The sequence below is a fragment of the Osmerus eperlanus genome, chromosome 17, assembly GCF_963692335.1.
Source record: "Osmerus eperlanus chromosome 17, fOsmEpe2.1, whole genome shotgun sequence".
In the NCBI taxonomy this organism is placed as follows: Eukaryota; Metazoa; Chordata; class Actinopteri; order Osmeriformes; family Osmeridae; genus Osmerus; species Osmerus eperlanus.
The window spans coordinates 1,854,566-1,866,480 of NC_085034.1; the positions used below are offsets into that span (position 1 = coordinate 1,854,566).

The window sequence follows — 11,915 nt, forward strand, 5'->3', positions numbered from 1 at the left end:
TCTCTGGAGACGTGCTGATGGCCATATGGTGGCTCTCACACTGGAGGCCAGGGTTAGCTTTTTCTTTGAAAATGGAGGCTCAATTAAGTCTGTGGATTTAACATGAGCCAGGAGAGAAAGGAGACCTTTAAAAACACCCCTGCTGTCATCCTCAAGAGGGGAAGAAGAAAGAAAATATGTGTATGATAAAAATAAATAAAACTTTGTATTTATGAATACCAGACTTTGGGTAAAGGGGAACAGCATCGTAAAAAAACATGAAATCATGAGGAAACTCATGTGTTAGGTAGCAGAGAGTACAGTCACGCTGTACACAGTCAGGCTGTACACAGTCAGGCTGTACACAGTCAGGCTGTACACAGACACGCTGTACACAGTCACGCTGTACACAGACACGCTGTACACAGTCACGCTGTACACAGACACGCTGTACACAGTCAGGCTGTACACAGTCAGGCTGTACACAGACACACTGTACACAGTCACGCTGTACACAGACACGCTGTACACAGTCAGGCTGTACACAGTCAGGCTGTACACAGACACGCTGTACACAGTCAGGCTGTACACAGTCACGCTGTACACAGACACGCTGTACACAGACACGCTGTACACAGTCACGCTGTACACAGGCACACTGTACACAGTCACGCTGTACACAGACACGCTGTACACAGTCACACTGTACAGATTAACACTGTACAGTCACGCTGTACACAGTCACGCTGTACAGATTCACACTGTACACAGTCACGCTGTACACAGTCAGGCTGTACACAGGTATGCTGTAAACGGTCAGACTGTACACAGTCACACTGTACAGTCACGCTGTACACAGGCACGCTGTACACAGGCACGCTGTACTGAGTCACGCTGTACACAGGCACACTGTACACAGTCACGCTGTACACAGACACGCTGTACACAGGCACGCTGTACAGTCACGTTGTACACAGGCACGCTATACAAAGTCACGTTGTACACAGGCAAGCTGTACAGAGTCACGTTGTACACAGGGAAATAACAGAGCGACGTTGTCGTCAGGTTCTGGTGACTTACCAAGCAGAGCTCTTTGAGTGGCAAGTTATTGAGGCCGCTGATGTGGGAGAGCTTGTTGTGGGCCAGGCTAAGGTGAGTGAGGCCGGTGCATCGGCCCAGCCCTCGGATCTGACTGAAAGAGTTGTCTGATCCGGTTAAGGAAGGGAACCTATTCACAGCTGAAGTTGTTGCTTGAAATCGTCTTAGAGATGCATGTTTACAGTGTGTTGCGTTTGTCTGTGTGTGTGATGTGTGGGATTTAGGATACAGTCCAGTTTTAGTTTACTGAGAGAACAGTAGGCAGACAAATCCTTCATCAGTACCATCCGGTTGTGGGATAAATTGACTTCCTGTAGAAAACAAGAGTTTTAACACACCAATGAACCTCATAGGGCATCATGTAAGAATCAAACTAGGTTCCAGCGCTAATATACAGTTTGTTTACTAATGCAGAGTGAGATGATTGTCATTCAACAGTAATAAATACGGGTCAGATGGCTGATCGGTTAGGGAGTCGGCCTATTAATCAGAAGGTTGTTGGTTCGATGCCCAGCTGTGCCAAATGACTTTGTATTCTTGGGCAAGGCACTTCGCCCTACTTGTCTCGGGGGAAATGTCCCTGTACTTACTGTAAGTTGCTCTGGATAAGAACGTCTGCTAAATGACTAAATGTAAATGTAAGCGTGTAAAATTCCACTACAGATTGACTGCAGAAATCTGTGAATAACAGCTGGGAATATCCCCAGACAGAAAACAGATAAGACACAAATCAAGTTGTGTCTTATCCCGTCAGTTCAAGGTCCCACCTTGAGGTTCTTTGGGGGCTGGAATCCAAAGAAGTCTGAGATTTCGTTGTGGGAGGCATCAAGGATGATCAGGTATGGCATGTGGCTTACACAGGATAAATCTACCAGTCAACAAACATTAAAAAGGTTGAGCAAGCAGAGGGGAGAGACGGCACCTCCACACTAGTTGGCATCGTTTCCATAGAAGTTTTGGGCACAGATGGTTCAGGTTAACTATGTTGACCACTAGACTTTTGAAAGTAAGACAGCTTATCACTTCAAGAACGACAAGTTTTTTTCCTGAACTCACCTTTGATGTTGTTGTGTGGGATTTCTAGCTTTTGAAGATAGACGTAATTGGATAAGATTGAAATATTACTCAGATGCCGACCCTGTGGGAAGTAAACCAAACAGTTTAGGCTATATTTCGTGACCTACGCTATTGTAGAAAACTTTAATAACTAATGAACAAAGATCTTGTCTATGACAAAGGCTGTGGAGAGCGGTGGATAAACCTTAACGAGAAGATTAATTTTCATGTAAAGTACCCAGACATTAATACATATTTTTTACTGGGATAGAGAGAAACTGGTAAACGTGCTGTAGTCCAGTGGCGGAGTGTCCGAGGTTGGATAAACAGCTGGCGACCTGCTCCTCCGTTAAAACACCATCTTTCTGTACAACGTCAAAACAACACCCATCTTGATTCAGTGAAGCTGAACAACAGATTATGCAAAACATCTAAACAAACGCCAGAATATTCCACTTTTTCATGCCTTATCGTTTCCTTATTTTCCACTGGCATATCTTTTGTTTACTAAGCTGCTTGCTACAGAACTAGCCATTCTAAAACAAAATTATTGACAAGACAATAGTTTGGTTAAACTACAGCACTGTGTATGTAATCTAATGCTATGGTCAGACAGAACAACATGTCTTGTAATCTTAAACTTTCCGTCTTCTTTGTGTTCATTACCTTCATCTTCTCTATCTGTTCTTCGTTGGAGGTCGAAAGTCTGTCCGCACACGTCTGGGGAACGGCAGGTGTTTGTGGAACTTGTTGCTCATCACCCATGCTCTCCTGCTGCAGTAAATTACCCTGGGGATAGTGAGCAGCTACGTGACAAAACACGAGTATGGTAGAGACGTTTCTTTTACAATACCGTACCTTGAGAACGCGTGAATGTGGATTAAGTATTTTATTTATGGAAACTTTTTAACGAGCGAACATTTTGTACTCAAAAGCTAGGCTAGGCAGCTAATACGTTAGCCCAGTCTGAGCGTTCCCTGGGTTGCTAGGCAACAGTGACGACACGACAGATAGACAAACCGATGGATATTATGGTTTAAAAAAATAAAAAAATAATAATATATATATATATATATATATATATTATGGTTTTCAGAGGATAAGCCCTAGGGTGATTCATAATTATTTATAGGCTACTGGTAGCCGATAAAAGAAAATGAACTGAAATTAAAAAAGTGGCACTATCAATGTTTAAATGCTTAAATAGGCCTTGGAATTAAAAACACAGCCTGAAATGTAGTTCCCAAGCACATTAAAGTTGACAGATGTTAAAACAAGCGTTTTGTCTGGATCAATCCCTTGAACATAATCATCAGATTGCATCCACAAGTCTTGTTTTATGTTTGATATCTAACAGTGATTCATTCTGTGATCCTTTGTCCAATCCACTATTCAGGTTGAAAGAACTTCTGATAAGGTAAAACACACACACACACATTAGACACCAGCTAAAGAAAATGTAGGCTACGGTTCATTCTACAACACACACACATTCAAGGCAAAAGACATTTGATACTTTATTATTTGAGCGAGATCAATGGACACATTGGCAAACAGCCTTTCGTTCATTAATTGCAGACAGACTGATATCCAAAGCATTTGCGTGAGAATGGCCTTTCGGATAAAAGACAATGAAAGAATGAGAATACCTTCATCGAAGGTCACACACCGATACACAGAATACATTCTAATTAAAGTTCAACAAGACACATTAAATCAAAAATCAAACGCTATATCACACGCATACGATTAGGAATTACGCGCGTGAAAAAATCAGTGTGTTTAGGGGAGACATTGCCTGTGCCCCTCCTCTTTCCTCCTCAAGTCAAAACACATCTTCTCTAAGAGGTAAGGCTAGAACGAGAGCCGCTATTGTTTCAGAACCGTGGGCGGTCCCTCGAACAGCCTTCTGTTGGGTTCCTATTGATCCAGGCCCGGGCGTCAGTATGATGGATTGTTCCGGTGGATTCCATGGTGCCGCGCGGCAAATCGCTCCGGTCCTCTGCATCGACAAGACGCTCTCTCTCTCCTCTCCCTCTCTCCTTAAGTACTTTTCTCCAGAGTTAATGAGCTAAATCTACCCAGGGACGTGGGGAGGGAATGATTTGTGACTCTTGTGCGTGCAAGTTCACTTTAGGAAAGGGCCCCCAAATTAAAGTTTTAGCAGTTGTAGTAGGAATGGAGGCAGTGATTTACAATCACATCAATATCAGGCTCAACACATTGTTTGGAACACGTCTGAACTGTAGACCCACTACTCCAGAGACAATAGCCTCTACACCACCCACGCAACTCTGAATATTTCATACATGACACACCTATTCACGGGTTGAACATAGGTGCCAAGTGACAATAAACCTCATAGAAATATACTCTTAACAACGGAAGCCAATTTGGTTCTGTGCTGCTTGGGGGAACAGCACAGGGCCATGCTGAATGCAAGAGGAGAGATCTTCTGCAGTCAGTCTAATCTGGCACCTGTTACTGCAGGCCCAGGGGAACAGAGAGGAGAGGAGGGATAATGGAGAGCGGTGGATTCGCTGTTACAGGGAAATGAAATCAGTCGAGGCCCAAGTTAAGGTCTGAGAGAAGGGGATCTTCACAGGTGAGATTGACAGGTGATGGTTGAAGGAAATAGTTTGAATATGAGCAAGAGGGTGTGTGTGTGTCCGTGTGTGTGCAAAAAAAAAAGCATATTGAATAATCTGTCTCAAAGCGCTTCAATTTAACTCAATTGAGACTCAATTTAACATGAAAACTGGTATCGTTTGTCATGAGTTACCCACAACAGGTATTGTACGCATGGAATCTGGTGGTACCCAGCTGCTGCACACATCCTATCAGTAACGTTTCTATCACTATTCAAAACCATGTTTTAGTAACTTCTATATGCACATGAAATATTCCAGTCATGCATTTTCTTCCATTCCTTCCAATAAACCCCAGTGTCTATATATTATAACTGTGGCATCTGTAGAACAGTACTTCCTAAACCCATCAGTCCTCTCACAACGCGCAACCTCAGGGATGTCGGGTTGCCAGGTTGGCTTCCCCCTAACCCCCCCCTTGAGTGCTCAGACGGTGGTGATCTTCTTGTCCTTGGTGGCCTGCTTGATGGCGGCCTGCTCGCAGATGATCTCCTTGAGGCGCTGCAGACGCACGTTCTGCGTGCCCAGGTCGCCCACGCCAGTCTGGCTGCGCTGCAACAGGCTCAGGGCGTGGATGTAGTCCAGCTCTGTGTAGCGCACGCCCTGGTCCACCACCAGGTTCAGAAGCTCGTCCGCTGTGTTGTACAGCATCTCGTAGTACTGCCTGGAGGGGGGGGGGGGGAGAGAGAGAGGAAGGGAGGTCAGGAGGGAGAGAGAGAGAGAGGGAGGAAGGGGGAAGAGAGAGAGAGGAAGGGAGGTCAGGAGGGAGAGAGGGAGAGAGGGAGGAAGGAAGGGGGAAGAGAGAGAGAGGAAGGGAGGTCAGGAGGGAGAGAGGAAGGGAGGTTAGGAGGGAGGGAGTGAGGGAGGGAGAAAGAGGTTGTTTGAGGTGAATGAGAGACAGGGAGAGGAGAGGAACAGAGAGACAGGGAGAGGAGAGGAACAGAGAGACAGGGAGAGGAGAGGAACAGAGAGACAGGGAGAGACAGAGGAAGATGAATAGTTTTAGTATAAAAAGCCTTAATTGGAGATGGAGCACATACCAACCAGAGCTGTTGTACTGCATTCACAACATTCTAGGCATTCAGTTTCAATGATAGCGAAAACAATAAAGCATGTAACGTTGTCCTTGTCAGATCCACTCTTTACTTGAAGCAGCTACAGGTACCAATGTGTGTGTGTGTGTGTGTGTGTGTGTGTGTGTGTGTGCGAGCGAGCGAGCGAGAGCATTGCTATGATGGTCCTAGCAGTCAGTCTCATCACAACACAAAAGTTATTACTAGCTTTGACCAGCCAACATGGGTTCCGATCCACTCAACCACTGACACATCATCTGGGTCAATTTTTTGTTTTGTTTTTTTACTTCTCTCTCTCACACACACATACACACACACACACACGTCCAGCTGTAGTACACAGGCCTAATAGTGCTGCTTTCTGTGGAGACACAGTGGGGTTTCAAGAGACCAATTTTCTCCCACTTTCACATTTAGCTCACCACTCTTTCCGAAGCAAAACACTGAGGTGGAACACTCCAAACAACCTCAATTGGCCACCTTGGGCAAGGGCAGGTGCGGCTCACAATGCTGCCTGCAAGCTGGACCTTGGGAGCTGCAGTTCGATGGGGCCCAGATAATCGTAGTCCCTGACACCGTCAGTTGAAATAAAAGAGCTCTCATTGTGTGCTGAGGGGAAATCTCCCAACAGCATCTCTTCTAAACTGCTTTCTTTGTGGTGGTGAAGAAAAGAGGAGATTTAAGGTCCTGTCCGTCAAAACGTGACGAGGAGACGGGCTAAACAGTCCTTTGTGCCGGGGACTGAGGGAGAGGGTCATCAGAGACAGAGGTTCAAATCCTCCCTGGGTTCTGACGATGGGGGGAGGGGGGTGGTGTGGCGTGGCAGCTGGTCTTATCTTATTTGTTTTGTCCTTTTTATTGAATAAATCTATATATACGATCTGAGAAATGGGTATTTCCTCTGTAGGTTTTAATGGGAAACTGAGCATCCTTTGTGTTTGGGTAAGGGGGGTAGCTTAACTCTGACACTGTCATGCTGTGGGTAAAATATGAAGGAACATAAGAACAGAATAGGTGGAGAGAGAAAGAGAGGGAGAGAGACAGAGAAAGAGAGAGACAGAGAAAGAGAGGGAGAGAGACAGAGAAAGAGAGGGAGAGAGACAGAGAAAGAGACAGAGAAAGAGAGAAAAGGAGAGAGAGGGAAGGAGCTTACACTGAGAACTCAGCCTTTCACAGCAGTGTGCGGAAGTCATTGATTAATATTTCTCTTTCCCGACGAGCGTTGCCCTTGTGGACATTTGCATACTTCCTGACTTTGCTTCATCCCTTCTCTCTCTCTCCCTCCTTCTCCCTCCCCCTCTCCCCCTCCCCCTCTCCCCTTCCCTCTCTAAGCTCTCTCCAAGGTCCTGTTCATTTTTTATTCCTCAGACTCAATGAGCTCGTCAATATTGATGAGGGTCACAGTGCTTCTTTCATTCGCCACGGGCAGAGGAGCAGCGGAAACCTTGATGGGCCGTCGCTTGTGTTCTTATCACATAATGAAACAGGCTCTCTGGGTGTGTGTGTGTGTGTGTCTGTAGATGTGTGTGTGAGTAGGCATGTGTGTAGATGTGTGTGTGTGTGTGGACAGTAAGTCTAAGCCTCCATTCTCCGAAGCCCACTTCTCCCATTTCATGTTCCATTCTACGTAAACAAACAGAAGAAGAAAGATTACATCTTCTTGTTTTTGTGTAGGAGACGTTGAAAGGAAAGTGTTCTTCCTTCCATTGTTCTGAAAGGAGCCAGGAGAGCAACAGAAGAGGTAGAGAAGAGGGTGAAGGAGGAGGATGGAGGGAAAACTGCTTCACTCATTCCGGTTACTCTACCTTCTCTTTGTCATGGAAATCAGTAATCATGTAACCCTGGTGACCAAGCACCAAGCTGCAGAACTTCTTACAGAATACATGATGTTCTGTTACATTACAGTACCCAGAATCCCCCAGCGCTGGACCTGTCATCCATCTCCTGTCAGATGTACAAGATGGCCGCCCCCAGAGAGAAGAGCAACTGACTGCTGGAACTACAGCCACACCTGGAAAGAGCCCCCCTGGGGCAGGGGGAGATGACTGTGTGTGTGTGTGTGTGTGTGTGTGTGTGTGTGTGTGTGTGTGTGTGTGCCGCATGCATGTGTGACTTGCTGCCTCCTGTTGCCAACAAAACATTTCATTACTTGGACTGAGTGAAAAGCCATTTGCCAAAACTCTGGCAGAGCAGAAGCTGTTATTAAGATTAAAATCTCTTTTCCCCCGCTGCTTCCCCCACAAAACAAAAACACACATGTGAGCACGCACACACACACACACACACCATCCTCCATTCATCCATTAGGGGGAGACAATGAAGAAAGGACTCTACTTTACAGAGACCAGAGCAATGATCTCCAAACACACTCACTCCTACCCGCCAAACACACACCTGCGAGAGTGCTGGTGCACACCACCACGTGTGTGTGTGTGTGCCATTACATTTTAATTACCCCCCTTTCTCCTGCAGAAGGCTCCCTTATACAAAGAGTATTAAGCTAATTTATGAAGCGTGTGGCAGAGGATGGGCTGAAGATGTATGTTGGTGGCGTGGAGAGAGAGATGGAGAGAGGGAGAGAGAGAGAGGGAGAGAAGATAGGGATGGCAGGAGAAAGAGAGAAAACAAGAATCAGCACAATTCATTTCCTCTCATTTCCAGCGTGTACAATATTAGAGTCATTAAAGGCTGCTTCTGTCAGCGCATTTGGAACAACACATTAGTTAGCAGAGAGGAGAGGTGGAGGAGGGGGGAGAGCACATCAGGGAAGGGGACAGAGACAGAGAGACAGGGAGAGAGGGGGAGAGATGGAAGACTCTCCAGATGATCCTCTCCATCAAGCGAAACGCACGCTTGTCACCGCGGTAACGAATGCTAGAGCTCAAATGAGAGCGCTTCAAGTTTTTCCCTCTCCCTCCTCCCCTCTCTCTCCCCCCTCCCCTCTCTCTCTCCCCCCTCCCCTCTCTCTCTCCCTCCTCCCCTCTCTCTCTCCCTCCTCCCCTCTCTCTCTCCCTCCTCCCCTCTCTCTCCCTCCTCCCCTATCTCTCCCTCCTCCCCTCTCTCTCCCTCCTCCCCTCTCTCTCCCTCCTCCCCTCCTCTACCTCCTCCCCTCTCTCTCTTTCCTCCTCAAAGGATTCACCAGCAAAGAGACTCATCCACACAGACCCATCCACACAGACTCATCCACACAGACCCATCCACACAGACTCATCCACACAGTTCGAGCAGACAAGGGTACTTAACATGGAGACGGGGGTGAGGAGAGAGAGGGAGAGAGAGAGAGCTTCGGGTGGGTGAGGAAGATCAAGACACTGTTTCCTTTACGGTGGTGAGCTTGCTTGATCAAGAGCAGGGCATGGGGCAACAGGGAGAACTAGCATGAGAATCCTATCCATCAGCAACAGCACAGGAGACAGACACACAGAGAGGCTGTCTCAAACGGAAGAAGGGGGGAGACGGAGAGAGAAGGTGTGAGAAAGAGAGAGACTCTCCTGTGGCCTCTCTGTGCTTGAGCAGCAAAAGTGCTTGTTTCAACAGAATGGTAATTTCTGGAGCAGACACCAGCCTGAATGGGTAAACATCTGCAGTATCACACACAAACACACACACCTATACATTGATCCAGTAACCCAGACCACGCATGCACAAACACCTCCTCCATGCTAAGCTGGAGAGGAGGCTGGGTGCTAGAGGGAGGCTGTATGGAGGCTGGGTGGAGGCTGTGTGGAGGCTGGGTACTAGAGGGAGGCTGTATGGAGGCTGGGTACTAGAGGGAGGCTGGTGGAGGCTGGGTACTAGAGGGAGGCTGTGTGGAGGCTGGGTACTAGAGGGAGGCTGTGTGGAGGCTGTGGGCGGCCTCTCTCTGGGTGTAGCTGGGTTGACAGTGGGACAGACAGACAGACAGCTGCAGAGGAGGTGTGTCTGGTTCACATCATCAGGCATGTTTGATCCATCCGGTGACTTCCTGTCTCTCCCACAGAGGAGAGGAAAGACAAGCAGAGAGAGAGAGAGATAGATAGAGAGAGAGAGAGAGAGAGAGAGAGAGAGAGAGAGAGAGAGAGAGAGAGAGAGAGAGAGAGAGAGAGAGAGAGAGAGAGAGAGAGAGAGAGAGAGAGAGAGAGAGAGAGAGAGGGGAAAAAGGAGAGAAAACAGACACTAAAGAGCACACACACACCACACAGACACACACACCACACAGACACACACACCACACAGACACACACACACCACACAGACACACACACACCACACAGACACACACAGACACACACAGACACACACACCACACACCACACAGACACACAGACAGTGATGTGACGTTGATCAGACGTTCCAGTGACACGTCCAGGGATATGGGATTGGACCTGGCGTCTGAACTGGCTCTGAGCAGATGGTGTGTGTGTGTGTGTGTGTGGCCACGCTCACTGGGGGTCTCTCTCTCAGTCAGGAGTTTTGGGATCAGACCAGCTCTTAGGTCAAGGTCACCCAAACACATGCTTCACACACACAGAGACACTCTTTCCATCTCTCTCTTTCACACACACACACACGCTCTCTCTCTCTCTCTCTCTCTCTCTCTCTCTCTCTCTCTCTCTCTCTCTCCCTCTTCTCTCTCACACACACACACGCACACACAGATAACTTCATTTTGGACCAAGTGGACCAATACTAGCAGTAATCTCACGTTGAGACAGATTAAGTATGAAGAGAACATGATGTCACAGCTAATCCCTTCACATGTGGAACAGGAAACCCCCACCCTGCTACGGCTACAACACACATCCCTTACACACCTGGCAGTGACAGCCTGTCGCCACAAGGTGCCACTGTTTCACCACCGCTCCCATCCCTCATCAGCAACAGCCAGTGTGTAAGAGAGTGTGTGTGTGTGCTCAAAGATCTGCAGTGCGATGGTCATTGGGCCTCCTCAGTTTTAACTCAGATCGATGGTTATTACCGCGCCCTTGCCAGGGTTGGTCACACACACACAGACTAAAACACACACACACATGCATTCATGCACAAGCTAACACACATACACACGCTTGAACACGCACACGTACGCACGCACAAACAAACACACACACACAGGAACCGGCAGCAGTGTTTTCTCAATTCAAAGCATGCTGGTCTTGTTCTCCTCCTGCACTCCCTCCTTCACATCCTCCATCCTACCCTTCAGGAGCCAGGACCCAGTCACCAGCACGCCTCTCTGAATGGTCACGTCACCGCGGCAACGTGGAGGTGCTATCTATGACATGGGTGGGTGTGTTCTCTTATGAATATGCATGAGGAGCCAGCTAATGTGGGTTGGTGATTGGGTTGTCAGAAGACGCCTGAGTATGTGGGTGAATATAGAGGGAAAGGTGTGAGTGTGTGTGTGTGTGTGGTGTGTGTGGATTGTGTGTGTGTGTGTGTGTGTGTGGGTGGTGTGTGTGGATTGTGTGTGTGTGTGGTGTGTGTGGATTGTGTGTGTGTGTGTGTGTGTGTGGGTGGTTTGTGTGGATTGTGTGTGTGTGTGTGTGTGTGTGTGTGTGGGGGTGGTGTGTGTGGATTGTGTGTGTGTGTGTGGGTGGTGTGTGTGGATTGTGTGTGTGTGTGTGGTGTGTGTGTGTGTGTGGGTGGTGTGTGTGGATTGTGTGTGTGTGTGGGTGGTTTGTGTGTGGTGTGTTTGTGACAGGCAAAGACTGAGGTAGGTCAATCAGAAAAGCCATGAATGTGTAAACAATGCACACTGCAATTCCCAATCAACACCTAGACTACCCACACCTTGTAATCAAAGAGAGAGAGAGGGGAGAAGGAGAGAGAGGGAGAGGGGAGAGAGAAGGGAAGGGAAAGAGAGAGGGAGAGGGAAATAAAGGGAGAAAGAGAAAGAGAGAGAAAGAGAGTGAGGGAGAGAATGCAAGGGATATAAAGAGAGTGAGTGAGAGAGAGAGAGACAGAGAGAGGGGGGAGGAGAGAGTGAGAGTGAGAGTGAGAGAGAGAGAGGAGAGCAAGGGAAAGAGAGAGGAATAGAGAGTGAGGAGCATCACATTTCCCAGTAATGGGACATGACAGGAGG

At 47.6% G+C, this 11,915-nt stretch overlaps 1 protein-coding gene across 3 annotated transcripts in view; it reads right to left on the reverse strand.

The window, feature by feature from the left end:
• Positions 1 to 3,131, reverse strand: part of lrguk (leucine-rich repeats and guanylate kinase domain containing) — a 13,833-nt gene extending 10,702 nt beyond the window's left edge. Inside the window, exons 1-7 of one of the 3 annotated variants that reach the window (XM_062482792.1) lie at positions 2,992 to 3,131; positions 2,800 to 2,907; positions 2,397 to 2,498; positions 2,134 to 2,215; positions 1,845 to 1,945; positions 1,307 to 1,388; positions 1,060 to 1,184 (exon numbers count right to left, since the gene is read on the reverse strand). In XM_062482792.1, the coding sequence (XP_062338776.1) occupies positions 1,060 to 1,184; positions 1,307 to 1,388; positions 1,845 to 1,945; positions 2,134 to 2,215; positions 2,397 to 2,498; positions 2,800 to 2,898 (591 nt within the window). In that variant the 5' untranslated portion in view covers positions 2,899 to 2,907; positions 2,992 to 3,131. Of the gene's footprint in view, positions 1 to 1,059; positions 1,185 to 1,306; positions 1,389 to 1,844; positions 1,946 to 2,133; positions 2,216 to 2,396; positions 2,499 to 2,799 lie in introns of all 3 variants that reach the window. The other 2 variants (XM_062482791.1, XM_062482790.1) reach the window with 2 other exon arrangements.
• Positions 3,132 to 11,915: the final 8,784 nt, after the last annotated feature.